The sequence below is a fragment of the Mustelus asterias genome, chromosome 20 (genome assembly GCF_964213995.1).
Source record: "Mustelus asterias chromosome 20, sMusAst1.hap1.1, whole genome shotgun sequence".
NCBI lineage: Eukaryota > Metazoa > Chordata > Chondrichthyes > Carcharhiniformes > Triakidae > Mustelus > Mustelus asterias.
This window is the reverse complement of record NC_135820.1, coordinates 4,806,069-4,831,469: the sequence shown is the minus strand read 5'-3', so window position 1 is coordinate 4,831,469 and position 25,401 is coordinate 4,806,069. Positions and strand designations below refer to the sequence as shown.

Below are 25,401 nucleotides of genomic sequence, written 5' to 3'. Positions count from 1 at the left end.
TTGCCTGAACTTACACACTACTTATCCAATCAGCACTTTCCCTTCATAGAATCTCTACAGTACAGAAGGAGGCCATTCGGCCCATCGAGCCTGCACTAGCCACAATCCCACCCAGGCCCTATTCTCGCAACCCCACGATTTGCCCTGGTAATCCCCCTGACAAGACGGTCAATTTAGCATGGCCAATCCACCTAACCCGCACATCTTTGGAGTGTGGGGGGAAACCGGAGCACCCGGAGGAAACCCACACAGAGACGGGGAGAATGTGCAATCTCCGCACAGACAGCGACCCAAGCCGGGAATTGAACCCAGGTCCCTGGTGCTGTGAGGCAGCAGTGCTAACCACTGTGCCACCGTGCCACCCTTGTGTCCTCTGCTACTGCAGTAGAGTAAGATAACTCCCTGAAGTTTAGAAATTTAGGAAACAACAAGAGTAAGCAGAAAGCACCTCTTGCCCGTCTGCACCAATATCCCACTCCGCCCCAGATTCCCGATAGCCCCGCGCTCACTCCAGGAGTGTCTCACTCTGGACATTCTCTCCCGCTCTGCCAGTGCCAAGCTGAATGGTTCCATTCCATGCCGAGTCGATTTCCCAAAATGCGCAGTCCTCCAACTGACCAATTCATCTTCTCCATCTGACCTCACCACCCTTTCCGTTCCGTTCTCCCAGGCACTGACCGTCAACTCCGATCTCGTCCCGGCTGGATCCTGGAACCAGAGCAGGACCCTGGAGAAACTCCTCAGTGAGGTCCGGAAAGGATCCTATTCCAACCCGCAGGCCGCAGCTCAGGTCATCCCATCGCTGGAGGGGCGGACGTACCTGGAGGTGAACCGCCTCAACTGTTCAGCAGCTCAAAGTGAGTGTCAGGACGGGGTGAGGGTGGGAGCAGGGGCAACATGACAGGATATTCTGTACACAGGGAGATGCTCAACCAGGTAGCCTGTCAATTAAACTCATCAGTAAAGCCTGCTCCCATTGTGAGGTCAGAGAAAAGGCAGCACTCCCTCAGTACTGACCCTCTGACAGTGCGGCACTCCCTCAGTACTGACCCTCTGACAGTGCGGCACTCCCTCAGTACTGACCCTCTGACAGTGCGGCACTCCCTCAGTACTGACCCTCTGACAGTGCAGCTACCCTCAGTTCTGACCCTCTGACAGTGCAGCACTCCCTCAGTTCTGACCCTCTGACAGTGCAGCACTCCCTCAGTTCTGACCCTCTGACAGTGCAGCACTCCCTCAGTACTGACCCTCTGACAGTGCAGCACTCCCTCAGTACTGACCCTCTGACAGTGCAGCACTCCCTCAGTTCTGACCCTCTGACAGTGCAGCACTCCCTCAGTACTGACCCTCTGACAGTGCAGCACTCCCTCAGTACTGACCCTCTGACAGTGCAGCACTCCCTCAGTTCTGACCCCATGACAGTGCAGCACTCCCTCAGTTCTGACCCCCTGACAGTGCCGCACTCCCTCAGTACTGACCCCCTGACAGTGCCGCACTCCCTCAGTACTGACCCTCTGACAGTGCAGCACTCCCTCAGTACTGACCCTCTGACAGTGCAGCACTCCCTCAGTACTGACCCTCTGACAGTGCAGCACTCCCTCAGTACTGACCCTCTGACAGTGCAGCACTCCGTCAGTACTGACTCTCTGACAGTGCAGCACTCCCTCAGCACTGACCCTCTGACAGTGCAGCGCTCCCTCAGCACTGACCCTCTGACAGTGCGGCACTCCCTCAGTACTGACTCTCTGACAGTGCAGCACTCCCTCAGTACTGACTCTCTGACAGTGCAGCACTCCCTCAGTCTTGACCCCCTGACAGTGCAGCACTCCCTCAGCACTGACCCTCTGACAGTGCAGCACTCCCTCAGTACTGACCCTCTGACAGTGCGGCACTCCCTCAGTACTGACCCTCTGACAGTGCAGCACTCCCTCAGTACTGACCCTCTGACAGTGCAGCACTCCCTCAGTACAGACCCTCTGACAGTGCAGCACTCCCTCAGTACTGACCCTCTGACAGTGCGGCACTCCCTCAGTACTGACCCTCTGACAGTGCAGCACTCCCTCAGTACTGACCCTCTGACAGTGCAGCACTCCCTCAGTACAGACCCTCTGACAGTGCAGCACTCCCTCAGCACTGACCCTCTGACAGTGCAGCACTCCCTCAGCACTGACCCTCTGACAGTGCAGCACTCCCTCAGTACTGACCCTCTGACAGTGCGGCACTCCCTCAGTACTGACCCTCTGACAGTGCAGCACTCCCTCAGTACTGACCCTCTGACAGTGCAGCACTCCCTCAGCACTGACCCTCTGACAAGTGCGGTACTTCGGCCCTCCAAGCCCGTGCCGCTCCCTGGTCCAAAAAGACCATTCTTTTGTATCCCTCCATTCCCACTCCGTTCATATGGCTGTCTAGATAAGTCTTAAACGTTCCCAGTGTGTCCGCCTCCACCACCTTGCCCGGCAACACATTCCAGGCCCCCATCACCCTCTGTGTAAAAGATGTCCTTCTGATATCTGTGTTAAACCTCCCCCCCTTCACCTTGAACCTATGACCCCTCGTGAACGTCACCACCGACCTGGGGAAAAGCTTCCCACCGTTCACGCTATCTATGCATTTCATAATTGTATACACTTCTATTAGGTCACCCCCTCATCCTCCGTCTTTCCAGTGAGAACAACCCCAGTTTACCCAATCTCTCCTCATAACTAAGCCCCTCCATACCAGGCAACATCCTGGTAAACCTCCTCTGCACTCTCTCTGAAGCCTCCACGTCCTTCTGGTAGTGTGGCGACCAGAACTGGACGCAGTATTCCAAATGCGGCCGAACCAACGTTCTATACATCTGCAACATCAGACCCCAACTTTTATACTCTATGCCCCGTCCTATAAAGGCAAGCATGCCATATGCCTTCTTCACCACCTTCCCCACCTGTGACGTCACCTTCAAGGATCTGTGGACTTGCACACTCAGGTCCCTCTGCGTATCTACACCCTTTATGGTTCTGCCATTTATCGTATAGCTCCTCCCTACATTATTTCTACCAAAATACATCACTTCGCATTCATCAGGATTGAACTCCATCTGCCATTTCTTTGCCCAAATTTCCAGCCTATCTATCTCCTTCTGTAGCTTCTGACAATACTCCTCACTATCTGCAAGTCCTGACAATTTTGTGTCGTCCGCAAACTTACTGATCACCCCAGTTACACCTTCTTCCAGATCGTTTATATAAATCACAAACAGCAGAGGTCCCAATACAGAGCCCTGCGGAACACCACTAGTCACAGGCCTCCAGCCGGAAAAAGACCCTTCCACTACCACCCTCTGTCTTCTGTGACCAAGCCAGTTCTCCACCCATCTAGCCACCTCCCCCTTTATCCCATGAGATCCAACCTTTTTCACCAGCCCACCATGAGGGACTTTGTCAAACACTTTACTAAAGTCCATATAGATGACATCCACGGCCCTTCCCTCGTCAACCATTCTGGTCACTTCTTCAAAAAGGTCCACCAGGTTAGTGAGGCATGACCTCCCTCTCATAAAACCATGCTGACTATCGTTAATGAGTTTCTTCCTTTCTAAATGCGCATATATCCTATCTCTAAGAATCGTCTCCGACAACTTCCCCACCACGGACGTCAAGGTCACCGGCCTATAATTACCCGGGTTATCCTTCCTACCCTTCTTAAATAACGGGACCACATTAGCTATCCTCCAATCCTCTGGGACCTCACCTGTGTCCAGTGACGAGACAAAGATTTGCGTCAGAAGCCCAACGATTTCATCTCTCGTCTCCCTGAGCAGCCTTGGATAGATTCCATCAGGCCCTGGGGATTTGTCAGTCTTTATATTCTCAAACAAACCTAACACTTCCTCCCTTGTAATGGAGATTTTCTCCAACGGTTCAACACTCCCCTCCGAGACACTCCCAGTCAACACATCCCTCTCCTTTGTGAATACCGACGCAAAGTATTCATTTAGGATCTCCCCTACTTCTTTGGGCTCCAAGCATAATTCCCCACTTTTGTCCCTGAGAGGTCCGATTTTTTCCCTGACAACCCTTTTGTTCCTAACGTATGAATAAAATGCCTTGGGATTCTCCTTAATCCTGTCTGCCAAGGACATTTCGTGACCCCTTTTTGCCCTTCTAATTCCCCGTTTGAGGTCTTTCCTACTTTCTTTGTACTCCTCCAGAGCTCCCTCCGTTTTTCGCTGCCTGGACCTAACATACGCCTCTCTTTTCTTTTTGACCAGTCCCTCAATTTCCCTGGTTATCCATGGTTCTCGAATCCTACCCTTCCTATCCTTCTTTTTTACAGGCACATGCCTGTCCTGTAGCCCTAACAACTGTTCCTTAAAAGACTCCCACATGCCAGATGTGGATTTACCCTCAAACAGCCTCTCCCAATCAAGAGCTGCCAATTTCTGCCTGATCCCACTAAAGTTAGCCTTCCCCCAATCCAACACCTTACCCTTGGGACACCACTCATCCTTTTCCATCACTATCCTAAAGCTAACAGAATTGTGGTCACTATTTGCCACATGTTCCCCTACCGAAACTTTGAAGACCTGACCGGGCTCATTCCCCAGTACTAGGTCCAGTATAGCCCCCTCTCTAGTCGGGCTATCTACATATTTTTCCAAAGAACCCTCCTGTACGCATTTTACAAATTCCTCTCCATTCAGAGTCCCAGCTCTCAGCGATTTCCAGTCTATACCAGGGAAATTGAAGTCTCCCACTACAACAACCCTATTTTTCCTGCAGCTATCCAGTATCTCCTGACATATCCGTTCTTCCACTTCCCTTGGGCTGTTGGGGGGCCTGTAGTATACCCCCAACATAGTGACTGTGCCCTTCCTGTTTCTAAGCTCTACCCAGAGTGACTCGTTACACGACCCCTCTGAATTGTCCTCCCTCTGCACCGCTGTAATATGCTCTCCAACCAATACCGCTACTCCCCCACCTCTTTTGGCCCCTCCTCTGTCTCGCCGAAAACACTTGTACCCCGGAATATTCAGCTGCCAGTCCTGTCCCTCTTTCAACCAAGTCTCTGTCACCGCAACCACATCCAAATTCCTCGTGAGCATTAAGACCCTAAGTTCGTCTGTTTTACCTGCTACGCTCCTTGCATTGAAGTATAAGCACTCCAGACCTCCAGGCCCAGTGAGGTCATCCTCCCCCAGAGTGCTCTTCTTCTTTGCCAGCCTTGTCCCAGCCCCAAGCTCGTCCCCAGCCTCTACACTTGTAGACCTAATATTTTGATCCCACCCCCCTGCCATACTAGTTTAAACCCCCCCGAACTGCACTAGCAAAACTCCCAGCCAGGATATTCTTGCCCTTCCAACTTAGTTGTGACCCGTCCTTCTTGTACAGGTGCCCTCCTCTCTTGAAAACTTCCCATTGATCTAGGAAAATGAAGCCCTCCCTCCTGGACCAGTCCTTTAGCGAAGCATTCAATTTTACTAACTCTCTATTCTTAGCCTCACTGGCACGAGGCATTGGGAGCATCCCAGAGATGGCCACCCTGGAGGCCCTACTTTTTAACCTATTTCCCAACTCCCTGAATTGCTCTCGTAGGATCCCCCTGCTCTTCCTATCTACGTCATTTGCACCAATGTGTACAATGACATCCGTTTCTTTATCTTCCCCTTTTAAGATGCCTCCTATCCACTTGGAGACATCCAGTACCCCAGCACCAGGTAGGCAGACTACCATCCTGGAGTCCCGTTCGCACCCACAGAATCGCCTGTCCCTCAGCACTGACCCTCTGACAGTGCAGCACTCCCTCAGTCCTGACCCTCTGACAGTGCAGCACTCCCTCAGTCCTGACCCTCTGACAGTGCAGCACTCCCTCAGTACTGACCCTCTGACAGTGCAGCACTCCCTCAGCACTGACCCTCTGACAGTGCAGCACTCCCTCAGTACTCACCATCTGACAGTGCAGCACTCCCTCAGTACTGACCCTCTGACTGTGCAGCACTCCCTCAGTACTGACCCTCTGACAGTGCAGCACTCCCTCAGTACTGACCCTCTGACAGTGCAGCGCTCCCTCAGTACTGACCCTCTGACAGTGCAGCACTCCCTCAGCACTGACCCTCTGACAGTGCAGCACTCCCTCAGTACTGACCCTCTGACAGTGCGGCACTCCCTCAGTACTGACCCTCTGACAGTGCAGCACTCCCTCAGTACTGACTCTCTGACTGTGCGGCACTCCCTCTGTACTGACTCTCTGACAGTGCAGCACTCCCTCAGTACTGACCCTCTGACAGTGCAGCACTCCCTCAGTACTGACCCTCTGACAGTGCGGCACTCCCTCAGCACTGACCCTCTGACAGTGCAGCACTCCCTCAGTACTGACCCTCTGACAGTGCAGCACTCCCTCAGTACTGACTCTCTGACAGTGCAGCACTCCCTCAGTATGCTTTGACATTTATTTTCCACTCCTCCCTTGTCTGTTTTATTTGATGAGCTGAGTCACTGCCCTGTTTCTCTCTCTGTAGATAACCTGACCTTACCGGAGACCACTACCTCAGCGCCTGTTCCCAAGGGCAAACCCATCAGGGTGGAGTACAACATTGAGAATGGTCTGAATCATACCTTTATCGATGGCATCAACGTGACTGTGCCACAGGGCAGTGCCCTCATCAAAGTGCTGGAGGCTGCCCAGGAACTGGACCCCGTGCGGTTCAGGTAGGGGCGGCTGTTTGGGTGCCACACTGTCCCCGGTGCCGGGAGTCTCACTGGCTTTGGCTGTCGGATCAACCTGCTCTGTCACATTGTGCAAAGTATTAGAGCTTGGGTTAGGGATAGGATTGGTGTGGGTGTGTGTGCGAGAGTGTGTGTGTGAGAGTGTGTGTGTGTGTGTGAGAGCGTGTGTGCGAGAGTGTGTGTGTGTGTGAGAGCGTGTGTGTGTGTGAGAGTGTGTGTGTGTGAGAGTGTGTGTGTGTGAGAGTGTGTGTGTGTGAGAGTGTGTGTGTGTGCGAGAGTGTGTGTGCGAGAGTGTGTGTGTGTGTGAGAGTGTGTGTGTGGGAGAGTGTGTGTGTGTGAGAGTGTGTGTGTGTGTGAGAGTGTGTGTGTGTGTGAGAGTGTGTGTGCGTGTGAGAGCGTGTGTGCGTGTGAGAGCGTGTGTGTGCGAGAGCGTGTGTGTGTGCGAGAGCGTGTGTGTGTGCGAGAGCGTGTGTGTGTGCGAGAGCGTGTGTGTGTGCGAGAGCGTGTGTGTGTGCGAGAGCGTGTGTGTGTGAGAGAGTGTGTGTGTGTGAGAGAGGGTGTGTGTGTGCGAGGGTGTGTGTGTGCGAGGGTGTGTGTGTGCGAGGGTGTGTGTGTGCGAGGGTGTGTGTGTGCGAGGGTGTGTGTGTGCGAGGGTGTGTGTGCGAGGGTGTGTGTGTGCGAGGGTGTGTGTGTGCGAGGGTGTGCGTGTGCGAGGGTGTGCGTGTGCGAGGGTGTGCGTGTGCGAGGGAGTGCGTGTGCGAGGGTGTGCGTGTGCGAGGGTGTGCGTGTGCGAGGGTGTGCGTGTGCGAGGGTGTGCGTGTGCGAGGGTGTGCGTGTGCGAGGGTGTGCGTGTGCGAGGGTGTGCGTGTGCGAGGGTGTGCGTGTGCGAGGGTGTGCGCGTGAGAGCGTGTGTGTGCGTGCGAGGGTGTGTGCGTGCGAGGGTGTGTGCGTGCGAGGGTGTGTGCGTGCGAGGGTGTGTGCGTGCGAGGGTGTGTGTGCGAGGGTGTGTGTGCGAGGGTGTGTGTGCGAGGGTGTGTGTGTGCGAGGGTGTGTGTGTGCGAGGGTGTGTGTGCGCGAGGGTGTGTGTGCGCGAGGGTGTGTGTGCGCGAGGGTGTGTGTGCGCGAGGGTGTGTGTGCGCGAGGGTGTGTGTGCGCGAGGGTGTGTGTGCGCGAGGGTGTGTGTGTGCGCGAGGGTGTGTGTGCGCGCGAGGGTGTGTGTGCGCGCGAGGGTGTGTGTGCGCGCGAGGGTGTGTGTGCGCGCGCGAGGGTGTGTGTGCGCGCGAGGGTGTGTGTGCGCGCGAGGGTGTGTTTGCGCGCGAGGGTGTGTGTGCGCGCGAGGGTGTGTGTGCGCGCGAGGGTGTGTGTGCGCGCGCGAGGGTGTGTGTGCGCGCGCGAGGGTGTGTGTGCGCGCGAGGGTGTGTGCGCGCGCGAGGGTGTGTGCGCGCGCGAGGGTGTGTGCGCGCGCGAGGGTGTGTGCGCGCGCGAGGGTGTGTGCGCGCGCGCGAGGGTGTGTGTGCGCGCGCGAGGGTGTGTGTGCGCGCGCGAGGGTGTGTGTGCGCGCGCGAGGGTGTGTGTGCGCGCGCGAGGGTGTGTGTGCGCGCGCGAGGGTGTGTGTGCGCGCGCGAGGGTGTGTGTGCGCGCGCGAGGGTGTGTGTGCGCGCGCGAGGGTGTGTGTGCGCGCGCGAGGGTGTGTGTGCGCGCGCGAGGGTGTGTGCGTGCGAGGGTGTGTGTGCGGGCTGATGACCTTACCCTTACAGGAGTGGCTGTTTTGACCAACGACTCACTATCTTTGCCAGAACCTGTCTGGGAGTTCTGCCAAGTTGAGGTGCCCACCTTTAAGCTCTCCTGCCCTTGGCAGTACCCTCCTGTGCCAGCAGGGTTGCCAGGGCCTCAGAGCTGCTGGGCCTCTGGTTGGTGTAACAGCTGCAGGACCTTCTCTGCCTAGCCACAGCGGACGTGGTTCAATCACTGACTGTGTGGGCAGAACTCTCCCACCTCGCCCGCCCGGATCGGCACGGCTGAAGGTCCCACAACCAAATTCTCCGTTTACCTCGGCTGGGAATTTCCCGTCTCGTCCGAGTGAGGCTATAAAATCCCATCCATGCATCCTGGGTCAGCACTCACTGTGAATCCCGACTTCACCGTCTCAAAGCCTGTGGCTAAATCCCACTCTCTCTGTCGTTCTGTCTCTGTCTCTCTCTCTTTGTCTCTGTCATTCTTTCTGTCTCTCTCCCTCTCTCACTCTCTCTCTCCATCTCTGTTTCTGTCTCTTTCCCTCTGTCTCTCTCTTTCTCTTTCTCCCTGTCTCTTTTTGCCTCTTTCTGTCTTTCTCACTTTCTGCCCCATTCTGTCTCTGATTTTCTGTCTCTCTTTGTCTCTCTCTTTGTCTCTCTCTCTCTGTCTTTCTCTCTCTGTCTTTCTCTCTGTTTTTCTCTCTCTGTCTTTCTCTCTCTGTCTCTCTCTGACTCTCTCTCTCTCTGACTCTCTTTTTGCCTCTCTCTGTCTCTCTCACTTTCTCTCCCATTCTGTCTCTCCCTTTCTGTATTTTCCTTTCTGTCTCTCTTTCTCTCTCTGTCTCTCTCTCTGTCTCTCTTTCTGACTCTTGCTCTCTGTCTCTCTTTCTGTCTCTCTCTGTCTCTTTTTCTCTCTTTCTCTGTCTCTCTTTCGTTCTCTCTCTTTCGCTCTCTCTCTCTGTCTCTCTCTCTGTCTCTCTCTCTCTCTGTTTCTGTCTCTCTCTCTAAAGTAATCTTTTCAGGTTTCAGACTTGGTTACCTGTAAAGACTCGCATTCCAACCATTATCTTGCAATTGTGTCTTTGTCTATATTTGCCGTGTTTGTGAAACCTACCTCTCCACTCACCTGATGAAGGAGCAGTGCTCCGAAAGCTCATGATTCCAAATAAACCTGTTGGACTTTAACCTGGAGTTGTGAGACTTCTTACTGTTCAGAGAGAGAGAGAGAGAGAGAAAGAGAAAGATGAAACGGATGAAAACTGAGAGGGAGAGGAAGAATGAGTGTAAAGGACAGTGAAAGAGAGAGGGTGTGAGTGAGGGAGCGTAACAGCGGGTGTAATTCTTTACATAGTTGGGTTGTCATTCTGTCTCACACTCTGTTCTCCACTGACAGTTTTACAACCACAGAGTCGCTGTGGGGGCTATCTCTGTCCAGTGTCAGAGGCCTCAATGCATCGAGTGCAGAGAAGACATACTGGCAGCTTTTAAATGGAACAAAACCACTGGACCAGGGTAAGAACACTGGATTTCAATATAGCATAGGCAATACATTATGATCAAATGCAAAATTAATCCAGTAACATAACCCCGACACTACTGTACCCAGGATTATTAGTCCAGTAACATAACCCCTACACTACTGTACCCTGGATTATTAATCCAGTAACATAGCCCCTACACTACCGTACCCTGGATTATGAATCCAGTAACATAGGTCCTACACTACTGTAGCTAGGATTTTTAATTCAGTAACATAGTCCCTACACTACTGTCCCCTGGATTATGAATCCAGTAACATAGCCCCTACCCGACTGTACCCTGGATTATTAATCCAGTACCATAGCGTCTACACTACTGTGCACTGGATTACTAGTCCAGTAACATAACCCCAACACTACTGTACCCAGGATTATTAGTCAAGTAACAGAACACCTACACTACTGTACCCTGGATTATTAGTCCTGTAACATAACCCCTACATGAGAGCACCCTGGATTATTAGTCCAGTAACACAACCCCTACACTAGTGTAGCCAGGATTATTAGTCCAGGAACATAACCTCTACACTACTGTACCCAGGATTATTAATCCAGTAACATAGCCCCTACACTACTGTAACCTGGATTATTAATCCAGAAACATAACTCCTACACTTCTGTACCCTGGTTTATTAATCCAGTAACATAACCCCTACACTACTGTAACCTGGATTATTAATCCAGAAACATAACTCCTACACTTCTGTACCCTGGTTTATTAATCGAGTAACATAACCCCTACACTACTGTACCCAGGATTATTAGTCCAGTAAAATAACCCCTACACTACTGTACACAGGATTATTAATCCAGCAGCATAGCCCCTACACGACTGTACCCTGGATTAATAATACAGTAGGATAGCCCCTACACTAATGCACCCAGGATTATTAGTTCAGTAACATAATGCCTACACTACTGTACCCAGGATTATTAATCCAGTAACATAACCCCAACACGACTGTACTCTGGATTATTAATCCAGTAACATAACCCCAACACGACTGTACTCTGGATTATTAATCCAGTAACATAACCCCTACACTACTGTACCCAGGATTATTAGTCCAGTAACATACCCCTACACTACTGTACACTGGATTATAAATCCAGCAACATAACCCCTACGCTACTGTCCCCTGGAATGTGAATCCAGTAACATAACCCCGACACTACAGTCCCCTGGATTATTAATCCAGCAACATAACCCCTACAATATTGTACTCTGGATTATTAATCCAGTAACATAACTCGGACACTACTGTACCCAGGATTATTAGTCCAGTAACAGAACACCTACACTACCGTGCACTGGGTTATTAGTCCAGTAACATAACCCCTACACTACTGTACCCTGGATTATTAATCCAGTAACATAACCCCTATACGACTGTACCCAGGATTATTAGTCCAGTAACATTGCCCCTACAATATTGTACTCTGGATTTTTAATCCAGTAACATAACTCGGACACTACTGTACCCAGGATTATTAGTCCAGTAACAGAACACCTACACTACCGTGCCCAGGATTATTAATCCAGTAACATACCCCTATACGACTGTACCCAGGAGTATTAGTCCAGTAACATTGCCCCTACACTACTGTACCCAGGATTATTAATCCAGTAACATTGCCCCTCCACGACTGTACCCAGGATTATTAATCCAGTAACATAACCCCTACACTACTATACCCAGGATTATTAATCCAGTAACATTACCCCTACACGTCTGTGCCCAGGATTATTAATCCAGTAACATTACCCCGACACTAATGGACCTTGGATGATTAATCCAGTAACATAACCCCTACACTACTGTACACTGGATTATAAATCCAGCAACATAACCCCTACACTACTGTCGCCTGGAATGTGAATCCAGGAACATAACCCCGACACTCCAGTCCCCTGGATTATTAATCTAGCAACATAACCCCGACACTACTGTACCCAGGATTATTAGTCCAGTAACAGAACACCTACACTACCGTGCACTGGATTATTAATCCAGTAACATAACCCCGACACTACTTTACCCAGGATTATTAGTCCAGTAACATAACCCCTACACTACTGTACACAGGATTATTAATCCAGTAACATAACCCCGACACTACTGTACACAGGATTATTAATCCAGCAACATACCCCCTACACTACTGTACACAGGATTATTAATCCAGTAACATAGGCCCTACACTACTGTAGCCAAGATTTTTAATTCAGTAACATCACCCCTACACTACTGTCCCCTGGATTATGAATCCAGTAACATAGCCCCTACCCGATTGTACCCTGGATTATTAATCCAGTACCATAGCGTCTACACTACTGTGCACTGTATTACTCATCCAGTAACATAACCCCAACACTACTGTACCCTGGATTATTAGTCCAGTAACATAACCCCTACACGAGTGTAGCCAGGATTATTAGTCCAGTAACATAACCCCTACACTACTGTACCCAGGATTATTAATCCAGTAACATAGCCCCTACACTACTGTAACCTGGATTATTAATCCAGAAATATAACTCCTACATTTCTGTACCCTGGTTTATTAATCCAGTAACATAACCCCCACTCTACTGTACCCAGGATTATTAGTCCAGTAAAATAACCCCTACACTACTGTACACAGGATTATTAATCCAGCAGCATAGCCCCTACACGACTGTACCCTGGATTAATAATCCAGTAGGAAAGCCCCTACACTAATGCACCCAGGATTATTAGTCCAGTAACATAATGCCTACACTACTGTACCCTGAATTATTAATCCAGTAACATAGGCCCTCCACGACTGTACGCAGGATTATTAATCCAGTAACATAACCCCTGCACTACAGAACCCAGGATTATTAAGCCATGAACATAACCCCTACACTACTGTACCCAGGATTATTAATCCAGTAACATACCCCCAACACGACTGTACTCTGGATTATTAATCCAGTAACATAACCCCTACACTACTGTACCCAGGATTATTAGTCCAGTAACATAACCCTACACTACTGTACACTGGACTATAAATCCAGCAACATAACCCCTACACTACTGTCCCCTGGAATGTGAATCCAGGAACATAACCCCGACACTACAGTCCACTGGATTATTAATCTGGCAACATAACCCCGACACTACTGTACCCAGGATTATTAGTCCAGTAACAGAACACCTACACTGCCGTACACTGGATTATTAATCCAGTAACAGAACCCCTACACTACTGTACCCAGGAATATTAATCCAGTAACATACCCCCAACACGACTGTACTCTGGATTATTAATCCAGTAACATAACCCCTACACTACTGTACCCAGGATTATTAGTCCAGTAACATAACCCTACACTACTGTACACTGGATTATAAATCCAGCAACATAACCCCTACACTACTGTCCCCTGGAATGTGAATCCAGGAACATAACCCCGACACTACAGTCCACTGGATTATTAATCTGGCAACATAACCCCGACACTACTGTACCCAGGATTATTAGTCCAGTAACAGAACACCTACACTGCCGTACACTGGATTATTAATCCAGTAACATAACCCCAACACTACTGTACCCAGGATTATTAATCCAGTAACATAACCCCTACACTACTGTACCCAGGATTATTAATCCAGTAACATACCCCTATACGACCGTGCCCTGGATTATTAATCCAGTAACATAACCCCTACACGACTGTGCCCAGGATTATTAATCCAGTAACTTTACCCCGACACTACTGTACCCAGGATTATTAATCCATTAACATAGCCCCTACACGACTGGACCTTGGATGATTAATCCAGTAACAAAACCCCAAAACAACTGTACACTGGATTATAAATCCAGCAACACAACCCCTACACTACTGTACCCAGTATTATTAATCCAGCAACATAACCCCTACACTACTGTCCCCTGGAATGTGAATCCAGTAACATAACCCCGACACTACTGTCCACTGGATTATTAATCTAGCAACATAACCCCTACAATACTGTACCCAGGATTATTAATCCAGTAACAGAACACATACACGACCGTGCACTGGATTATTAATCCAGTAACATAACCCCGACACTACTGTACCCAGGATTATTAATCTAGCAACATAACCCCGACACTACTGTACCTAGGATTATGAATCCAGTAACATAGGCCCTACACTACAGTAGCTAGGATTTTTAATTCAGTAACATTACCCCTACACTACCGTCCCCTGGATTATGAATCCAGTAACATAGCCCCTACCCGACTGTACCCTGGATTATTAATCCAGTACCATAGCGTCTACACTACTGTGCACTGGATTACTAATCCAGTAACATAACCCCAACACTACTGTACTCAGGATTATTAGTCTAGTAACAGAACACCTACACTACTGTACCCTGGATTATTAGTCCAGTAACATAACCCCTACACGAGTGTAGCCAGGATTATTAGTCTAGTAACAGAACACCTACAGTACTGTACCCTGTATTATTAGTCCAGTAACATAACCCCTACATGACAGTACCCTGGATTATTAGTCCAGTAACATAACCCCTACACTACTGTACCCAGGATTATTAATCCAGTAACATAGCCCCTACACTACTGTAACCTGGATTATTAATCCAGAAACATAACTCCTACACTTCTGTACCCTGGTTTATTAATCCAGTAACATAACCCCTACACTACTGTACACAGGATTATTAATCCAGCAGCATAGCCCCTACACGACTGTACCCTGGATTAATAATACAGTAGGATAGCCCCTACACTAATGCACCCAGGATTATTAGTCCAGTAACATAATGCCTACACTACTGTACCCTGGATTATTAATCCAGTAACATAGGCCCTCCACTACTGTATGCAGGATTATTAATCCAGTAACATAACCCCTACACTACTGTACCCAGGATTATTAATTCATGAACATAACCCCTACACTACTGTACCCAGGATTATTAATTCATGAACATAACCCCTACACTACTGTACCCAGGATTATTAATCCAGTAACATAACCCCTACACTACTGTACCCAGGATTATTAATTCATGAACATAACCCCTACACTACTGTACCCAGGATTATTAATCCAGTAACATAACCCCAACACGACTGTACACTGGATTATAAATCCAGCAACATAACCCCTACACTACTGTCCCCTGGAATGTGAATCCAGTAACATAACCCCGACACTACAGTCCCCTGGATTATTAATCCAGCAACATAACCCCTACAATACTGTGCTTTGGATTATTAATCCAGTAATATAACCCCTACACTACTGTACCCAGGATTATTAATCCATGAACGTAACCCCTACGCTACTGTACCCAGGATTATTAATTCAGTAACATAACCCCTACGCTACTGTACCCAGGATTATTAGTCCAGTAAAATAACCCCTCCACTACTGTACACAGGATTATTAATCCGGCAGCATAGCCCCTACACGACTGTACCCTGGATTAATAATCCAGTAGGATAGCCCCTACACTAATGCACCCAGGATTATTAGTCCAGTAACATAATGCCTACACTACTGTACCCTGGAATTTTAATCCAGTAACATAGGCCCTCCACTACTGTACGCAGGATTATTAATCCAGTAACATAACCCCTACATTACTGAACCCAGGATTATTAATCCAGTAACTTAACCCCTACACTACTGTACCCAGGATTATTAATCCAAGAACATAACCCCTACACTACTGTACCCAGGATTATTAATCCAGTAACATAACCCCAACACGACTGTACTCTGGATTATTAATCCAGAAACATAACCCCTACACTACTGTACCCAGGATTATTAGTCCAGTAACATAACCCCTACACTACTGTACACTGGATTATAAATCCAGCAACATAACCCCTACACTACTGTCCCCTGGAATGTGAATCCAGTAACATAACCCCGACACTACAGTCCCCTGGATTATTAATCCAGCAACATTACCCCTACAATACTGTGCTTTGGATTATTAATCCAGTAATATAACCCCTACACTACTGTACCCAGGATTATTAATCCATGAACATAACACCTACGCTACTGTACCCAGGATTATTAATCCAATAACATAACCCCTACACAACTGTACTCAGGATTATTCATCCAATAACATAGCCGCTCCACTATGTTACCCAGTATTATTAATCCAGTAACATACCCCTATACGACTGTGCCCTGGACTATTAATCCAGTAATTTAACCCCTACACGACTGTGCCCAGGATTATTAATCCATGAACATAACCCCTACACGACTGTACCCCGGATTATTAATCCATGAACATAACCCCTACACTACTGTACTCAGGATTATTCATCCAATAACATAGCCGCTCCACTATTCTACCCAGGATTATTAATCCAGTAACATACCCCTATACTACTGTGCCCTGGTTTATTAATCCAGAAACATAACCCCTACACGACTGTACCCAGGATTATTAATCCAGTAACGTAACCCTTACACGACTGTACTTTGGATTTTTAATCCAGTAATATAACGCCTACACTACTGTACTCAGGATTATTAATCCAGCAACATAACCCCTACACTACTGTCCCCTGGATTATGTATCCAGTAACATAACCCCTACACTACTGTCCCCAGGATTATTAATCCAGTAACATAACACCTACACTACTGTCCCCAGGATTATTAATCCAGTAACGTAACCCCTACACTACTCTACCCTGGATTATCAATCCAGTAACATAGCACCTACACTACTGTACCCTGGATTATGAATCCAGTAACATCGGCCCTACACAACTGTGCACTGGATTACTAATCCAGTACAATAACCCCAACACTACTGTACCCAGGATTATTAATCCAGCAACATAACCCCTCCAATACTGTACTCTGGATTATTAATCCAGTAACATAACCCCTACACTACTGTCCCCAGGATTATTAATCCAGCAACATAACTCCTACACTACTGTACCCAGGATTATTAGTCAAGTAACAGAACACCTACACTACTGTACCCTGGATTATTAATCCAGTAACATAACCCCTACACTACTGTGCCCAGAATTATTAGTCCAGTAACAGAACACCTACACTACCGTGCACTGGATTATTAATCCAGCAACATAACCCCTACACGACAGTACCCAGGACTATTAGTCCAGTAACATACCCCCTACACTACTGTACCCTGGATTATTAATGCAGTAACATAACCCCTACACTACAGTGCCCAGGATTATTAATCCAGTAACATAGACCCTACACTACCGTACCCAGGATTATTAGTTCAGTAATGTAACCCCTACACTACTTTCCCCAGGATTATTAATCCAGTAACATAACCCCTACATGATTTTACCCTGCATTACTAATCCAGTAACATAACCCCTACACTACTGTACCCTGAATTATTAATCCGGTAACATAACCTCTACACTACTGTATCTTGGTTTCTTAATCCAATGACATAACCCCCACACTACTGTACCCAGGATTATTAATCCAGTAACATAGCCCCTATGCTATTGTACCCAGGATTATTCATCCTGTAATATAACCCCTACACTACTGTACCTTGGATTATTAATCCAGTATCATAGCCCCTACACTACTGTACCCTGGTTTATTAATCCAATCACATAACCCCCACACTACTGTACCCAGGATTATTAATCCAGTAACATAAACCCTACACTACTGTACTCTGGATTATTAATCCAGTAACATCGCCCCCACACTACTGTACCCAGGATTATTAGTCCAATAATATAACTGCTGCACTACTGTGCCCTGGAGTATTAGTCCAGTTACAAAACTCTACACTACTGTACTCTGGATAATTAATCACATAACATAACCCATACACTACTGTACCCAGGACTATTAATCCTGTAACATAACCCCTACACTACTTTACCCAGGATAATTAATCCATTAACATAGCCCCTACACTACTGTGCCCTGGATTATTAATCCAGTAACATAACACCTACACTCCTGCACCCAGGGTTATTAATTCAGTAACCTAGCCCCTACACTACTGTACCCAGGACTATTAATCCAGTAACATAACCCCGACACTCCTGTACCCAGGATTATTAATCCAGTATCCTACCCCCTACACTATTGTACCCTGGATTATTAATCCAGTAACATAATCCCTACATGACTGTACCCTGGTTTATTAGTCCAGTAACATACCCCCTACAGTACTGTACCCAGGATTATTAATTCAGTAACATACCCCCTACAGTACTGTGCCAAGGATTATTAATCCAGTAACATAGGCCCTACGCTACTGAAACCTGGATTATAAATCCAGTGACATAACCCCACACTACTGTACCCAGGATTATTAGTCCAGTAGCATAGGCCCTACACTACTGTACCCAGGATTATTAATCCAGTTACATAACCCCTACACTACTGCACCTAGGATTATTAATCCTGTAACATAGGCCCTACACAACTGTACCCTGGATTATTAATCCAGTAACATTACCCCTACACTACTGTACTGATGCGCGATTAAATCACTCGGGAGGTGAGATTGTACCCGGGAAATAAAGGCTTTTATTACGAACAAGAATGGAGCACACTATATACAATACAATCCCAGACTAAAGGGTCACCAGGCAGTGCAGTGACCTTTATACTTCCCCAGGTAGGCGGAGCCAACTGGAGTGTACCACAGAACAATATCAACAGGTAGAACAGCCCAACCCTAACCCCAACAGTGACAACAGTAATATATCTACAAACACCCATAGTGCTGACCATCCATGGCTCAGCACTCATAGTGGTAACCAACTATGGTTCACCACATTCACCCCTCCTTTAAAACAAAGGGCGGCGGGGCAAAAAAAAACAGAACAACTGTTCATATATTCACAAGTTCAGTCGTATTGGAGGACCGCACCGTCTCTGCGACCTCCTCAACACTGGCGGTAACGCCGGTTCTGGTAACCGTGGTGACCTTCTCTCCAAGGCGGTGTCCAGTGACTCCTCCAGTTCCTCACGGACAGGTGGACCACAAGGTGGCGACAATCTGCTGGACTCGAGCACGCCTCGAGGTGGCGACAATCTCCTGGACTCAGGCAAGCTGTACACGGGAGTAAGAGGGTTAAGTGGTGGTCCCGATAGTGCCCGCGCCGTGTCAGGGGGGAGATATGGGTCAGGGGGTCCCTAACTAGGGGTGAGGGAGCGACTGGGGTTTCCAAGTCCCCTGCAGGTGCCAGATCTCTAATAGAGACCGTGTTCTCTCGCCCGTCAGGATATGCCACATAGGCATATTGAGGGTTGGCGTGGAGGAGATGGACCTGTTCAACCAAAGGGTCGGACTTGCGGGTCCTAACATGCCGCCGCAGGAGGACAGGTCCTGAGTACGTCAACCAAGACGGTAATGAGGTCCCAGAGGAAGACTTCCTAGGGAAGGAAAACATCCTCTCATGTGGAGTAGCGTTGGTTGCCGTACACAGGAGTGAACGGATGTAATGGAGTGCATCAGAGAGTACCTCTTGCCAAATGGGAGACTGGAAGACCTTTAGACCTCAATGCCAGTAAGACAGCCTTCCAGACTGTAGCATTTTCTCGTTCAACCTGTCCGTTACCCCTAGGGTTGTAACTCGTAGTTCTACTTGAGGCAATCCCTTTTGAGAGCAGGTATTGCCTCAAGTCGTCACTCATGAATGACGAGCCCCTATCACTGTGGATATAGCTGGGGTAACCGAACAGGGTGAAAAGATCCTGTAATGCTTTGATAACCGTGGCAGCGGTCATATCAGAACAGGGAATGACAAAAGGGAATCGTGAGTACTCGTCAATCACATTGAGGAAGTACACGTTCCGATCTGTTGAAGGAAGGGGGCTCTTGAAGTCCACACTCAGTCGTTCAAAAGGGCGAGTGGCCTTAATGAGGTGTGCCCTGTCAGGTCGGTAGAAGTGCGGTTTGCATTCAGCACATACCTGGCAGCTTCGGGTTATGGACCTGACATCCTCCACTGAGTAGGGTAGATTCCGGGCCTTTACGAAATGGAAGAGCCGAGTGACTCCCGGATGGCAGAGATCATTGTGGAGGGCCTGTAATCAATTCTCCTGCACACTTGCACATGTTCCACGCGACAGGGCGTCTGAAGGCTCATTGAGCTTCCCTGGACGGTACATGATATCATAGTTGTAGGTGGAGAGTTCGATTCTCCACCTCAAGATTTTATCATTTTTGATCTTACCCCGTAACGTGTTGTTGAACATGAACGCCATGGACCGCTGGTCCGTGAGCAGAGTGAACCGTTTTCCCGCCAAGTAATGGCGCCAATACCGAACGGCCTCCACAATGGCCTGGGCCTCCTTTTCCACCGCAGAATGCCGAATTTCAGGGCCTTGGAGGGTGCGAGAGAAAAAGGCGACGGGCCTGCCCACCTGGTTAAGTGTGGCGGCCAGGGCGAAATCAGATGCATCACTGTCCACCTGAAAGGGGATGGACTCATCAACAGCGTGCATCGTGGCTTTCGCAATGTCGGCTTTTATCCCTTCAAAGGCTAAGCGAGCCTCTGTTGCTAGGGGAAAGGAGGTAGACTTGATGAGCGGACGGGCTTTGTCCGCATAATTGGGAACCCACTGTGCATAGTATGAAAAGAAGCCTAAGCATCTTCTCAGTGCTTTGATGCTAGTGGGCAGGGGAAGTTCAAGGAGGGGACGCATACGGTCTGGATCAGGGCCAAGGACCCCGTTTTCCACCACGTATCCGAGAATTGCTAGGCGGCGCTTGCGAAATACACACTTCTCCCTGTTGTAGGTCAGATTCAGGCGAGACGCAGTGCGTAAAAATCTAAGGAGGTTGGCATCGTGGTCCTGCTGGTCATGGCCGCAGATAGTGACGTTATCCACTTACGGGAAGGGAGCCCGCAGCCCGTTCTGGTCCACCATTCGGTCCATTGCACGCTGGAAGACCGAGACCCCATTCGTGACGCCAAAGGGAAGCCTTAAAAAGTGATAAAGACAACCATCCGCCTCAAAGGCCATGTATTTTCAGTCCTCTGGGCGAATGGGGAGCTGGTGGTAAGCTGACTTCAAGTCAATGGTGGAGAACACCCGGTACTGCGCAATCTGGTTGACCATGTCAGATATGCGCGGGAGAGGATACGCATCCAGCTGCGTATATCTATTAATGGTCTGACTATAGTCTATGACCATCCGGGGTTTGTTTCCAGTGTTAACCACCATGACTTGCGCTCTCCATGGACTAGAGCTAGGTTGGATGATCCCTTCCCTGAGGAGCCGCTGAACTTCAGATCGAATAAAGATCCGATCCTCAGCGCTGTAACACCTGCTCTTGGTTGCGATGGGCTTGCAGCCTGGCACGAGATTCTCGAATAAAATGGTGGGGTGATTCTGAGTGTTGAGAGGCTACACGTGGAGCGTGCTGGGCAATTTGGAGGCTGCTGTGCTCCCACTGAAAGTGGAGGGAGTGGCCCATCGTACTGCAGGGTTACACTCCTCAGGTGGACCATAAAGTCTAGTCCCAGGAGTATCGGAGCGCAAAGGTGCGGTAACACAAGGAGCCTGAAGTTCTCGTAAACTGTGCCCCGCACCGTTAGGTTGACCATGCAGCTCCCTAGCACGGTAACAGACCGGGACCTCGACGCCATAGAAATTGTCTGTCTGACAGTCCGTACTCAGAGACCGCACCGTTTCACGGTGTCAGGGTGAATGAAGCTCTCCGTGCTCCCGCTGTCAAACAAACAATGAATTTGGCGTCCATTTACCTCTATGCCCATCATGGACTTGTCGAGTCTGTGAGGCTTGGCCTGGTCCAGGATGATTGACGCCACCATTGGGTCTTGGGTGCAACTGCAGGCAGCTGAGATGGTTGATGAAGATGACCCCTGCTGGTCGTCTGCGGTCGGTGCCGACCAAAATGGCTGCACCCATGGATCGCACGTGGTCGGTGGCGCTAAAAGTGGCGGCCCCTGCAGGTCACACGTGTCTTGCGTCTCCGTCGTCAGGAATGGCGGCGCTCTGGAATTGCACGTGGTGGAAGACCTCGAAGACCCTGGAGACAAGGAGACAGGCTCTGGAAAATCACACGCCGCACTGCTATGCTTGGAGGGTAGTTTGGTCCTGCAGACTTTGGCATAATGCCCTTTCTTTCCACACGCGGAGCACAATACCGTTCTAGCTGGACATCGCTGCCGAGGGTGTTTCGCCAATCCACAGAAGTAACACCGCGGGCCTCCTGGAGCTGCCGCCGTCGTCAGGTCCGAGGTTGGAAACACAATCGCGCAGTTTTTCGGAGCCGCTGAATAAAGTTGAGTCGGTGGCTGTACTTGCCACGATGTTCCCACGTGGTCGGTGGGGTACGTTTCTAGACTTCTGGAGGCCGTTTCCATAGCGTCAGCCAATTCTACTGTCTTAGTGAGGTCTAGGTTACCTTGCTCTAACAGCCGGAGGCGAATGTACGACGAGCCGATTCCCGCCACAAACGCATCTCGGATCAAGTCGTTCGTATACTGGGCCGCCGACACTGACTTGCAGTTGCAGGCTCTGGCGAGCTGCTGGAGTTCACCCAGGTACTGTTCTGTCGTTTCGCCGGGCTGCCGCCGACGAGTGGCTAGAAGGTGGCGAGCATGGATCTCGTTTGGCGGTTTGTTGTACCGTTTCTTAAGTAGTTCGATGGCCCCTATGTTGTCTTGGGCATCGCGGATTGATAAGTATACGGTGTCGCTTACCCTTGCGTGGAGGACCCGCAGTCTATCGGCGTCGTTTTGAATGGCTGTTGAGGCATCGATGTAGTCTTGAAAACACTTTAACCAATGGTCGAAAGTGTTCGACGCTCCTGCCGCTCGTGGATCTAAGGTAAGCCGATCGGGTTTCAACATTTGCTCCATGGTTTTTTTTTCTTCAAAATTTTGTTAGTAATAAAATTGATGCGCGATTAAATCACTCGGGAGGCTAGATTGTACCCGGGAAATAAAGGCTTTTATTACTAACAAGAATGGAGCACACCATATACAATACAATCCCAGACTAAAGGGTCACCAGGCAGTGCAGTGACCTTTATACTTCCCCAGGTAGGCGGAGCCAACTGGAGTGTACCACAGAACAATATCAACAGGTAGGACAGCCCAACCCTAACCCCAACAGTAATTACAGTAACATATCTACAAACACCCATAGTGCTGACCATCCATGGCTCAGCACTCATAGTGGTAACCAACTATGGTTCACCACATGTACCTAGGATTATTAATCCTGTAACATAGCCCCGACACTACCGTACCCTGGATTATTAATCCTGTAGCATAACCCCTACACTACTGTACTCGGAATTATTAATCCAGTAATTACATTGGGTTATTAGTTCCAGATATTAACTCTTCCTTTCCTGCCTGGTGTCTCTCTGTTGCCTCCTTCCCTTCTTGTTATTCAGCATTGGGAGCGAATTTCCTGATGTGAATTCTCATTTCTCTTTCAGGCATCGGGAGTTACATACCCACGAATGGGGAACGAGTCGTTGTGAAGCTCAGCCGTTACTGACCTCGATCCAATGCTGGCCAAGGAGTGTGACTGGGAGTGTGAGGGGCGTCTGCTCGACGAATTGGCCCCTCTCCCAGCTCATTCGCCATTCCAAAATGTCTCCTCCCTGTTTGCAATGTCACCAGCTGGCAAATCACCCCCTGTTCACTCCCCGCTCTGTAAACTTCAAATTCTCCTTATCCTCTATATCAATGTCCATCTCCCTCCTCCCCTACAGCCCCCACAACCCTCCCTATCTCTGTAACCCCCTCCAGCCCCTACAACCCTCCCTATCTCTGTAACCCCCTCCAGCCCCCACAATCCTCCCTATCTCTGTACCCCCCTCCAGCCCCTACAACCGTCCCTATCTCTGTAACCCCCTCCAGCCCCTACAACCCTCCCTATCGCTGTAACCCTCTCCAGCCCCCACAACCCTCCCTATCTCTGTACCTCCCTCCAGCCCCTACAACCCTCCCTATCTCTGTAACCCCCTCCAGCCCCTACAACCCTCCCTATCTCTGTACCCCCCTTCAGCCCCTACAACCCTCCCTATCTCTGTAACCCCCTCCAGCCCCTACAACCCTCCCTATCTCTGTAACCCCCTCCAGCCCCCACAACCCTTCCTATCTCTGTACCCCCCTCCAGCCCCTACAACCCTCCCTATCTCTGTAACCTCCTCCAGCCCCTACAACCCTCCCTATCTCTGTAACCTCCAACAGCCCCTACAACCCTCCCTATCTCTGTAACCTCCTACAGCCCCTACAACCCTCCCTATCTCTGTAACCCGCTCCAGCCCCTACAACCCTCGCTATCTCTGTAACCTCCTCTCGCCCCTACAACCCTCCCTATGTCTGTAACTTATTCCAGCCTCTACAACCCTCCCTATGTCTGTAACCTACTCCAACCCCTTCAAACCTCCACTATCTCAGTAACCTCCTCCAGCCTCTACAACCCTCCTTATCTGTGTAACCTCCTCCAGTCCCTACAACTCTCTGAGGTCTCTGCATTCGTCACTCTCTTTCTCTCCCTCTCACTCTCTCCTTTCTCTCTCTCCCCCTCTCTCTGTCTCTCTCCTCCATCTCCCTATCTCTCTTTCTCTTTTTCTCACTCGTTCTCTCCCTCTCTCTTTCCCACACTTTCCCCCTCTCTCTTTCTCCTCCCTCTCTGTCTCTCTCCTTCTCTCTTTCTCCTCCCTCTCTCTCTCTCTCCTTCTCTCTTTCTCCTCCCTCGCTCTCTCTCCTCTCTCTCCTTCTCGCTCTCTCTCCTCTCTCTCTCCTTCTCTCTCTCTCTCCTTCTCTCTCTCTCTCCTCTCTCTCTCCTTCTCTCTCTCTCCTCTCTCTCTCCTCTCTCTCTCTCTCCTCCTCTCTCTCTCTCCTTCTCTCTCTCTCTCCTCTCTCCTCTCTCTCTCTCCTCTCTCTCTCCGCTCTCTCTCTCCTTCTCTCTCTCTCCTCTCTCTCTCTCCTCCTCTCTCTCTCTCCTTCTCTCTCTCTCCCCCTTGCCCTATCTCTCTATGTGAAGACATTGCTGAGAATCACTTTCTTTGACCTGGCTGAAGGGGGAAGTCTGGCCATGATGCTCTGTCCATTATGAGATGTGTTTTGGGCTTGCTGAACCTTCCCACCAATGACACATATTTGTCCATTTCTTTGTGTTGTTACTTGGTGATTGGCTCAATCCTTGTTCCTTTATCTGGTGAAGTTATTCATTGTAAATGTGTCGCACTCCCACTCAATCTCCATCTTCCAACAAAGTCTCTGTAGATTTTGTCCATTTTGTCTTCAGATTTTCCTCAACCAAATAAAGATTCTCTGCAATATATATCCTGAAATGTCATTTAATTTCTGTCTTACACAGACTATTGCCTTCAGCTATTCGGTGGCTTCCCCCCATGCATTTAT

At 49.3% G+C, this 25,401-nt stretch overlaps 1 protein-coding gene across 1 annotated transcript in view; it reads left to right on the top strand.

Annotated features, from left to right (window-relative positions):
* LOC144508382 (transcobalamin-1-like) overlaps positions 1-24,707 on the top strand; it is a 58,396-nt gene extending 33,689 nt beyond the window's left edge. Inside the window, exons 6-9 of the mRNA XM_078236250.1 lie at positions 671-857; positions 6,503-6,692; positions 9,837-9,955; positions 23,463-24,707. Of these exons, the coding sequence (XP_078092376.1) occupies positions 671-857; positions 6,503-6,692; positions 9,837-9,955; positions 23,463-23,524 (558 nt within the window). The 3' untranslated portion in view covers positions 23,525-24,707. The remainder of the gene's footprint in view (positions 1-670; positions 858-6,502; positions 6,693-9,836; positions 9,956-23,462) is intronic.
* Positions 24,708-25,401: the final 694 nt, after the last annotated feature.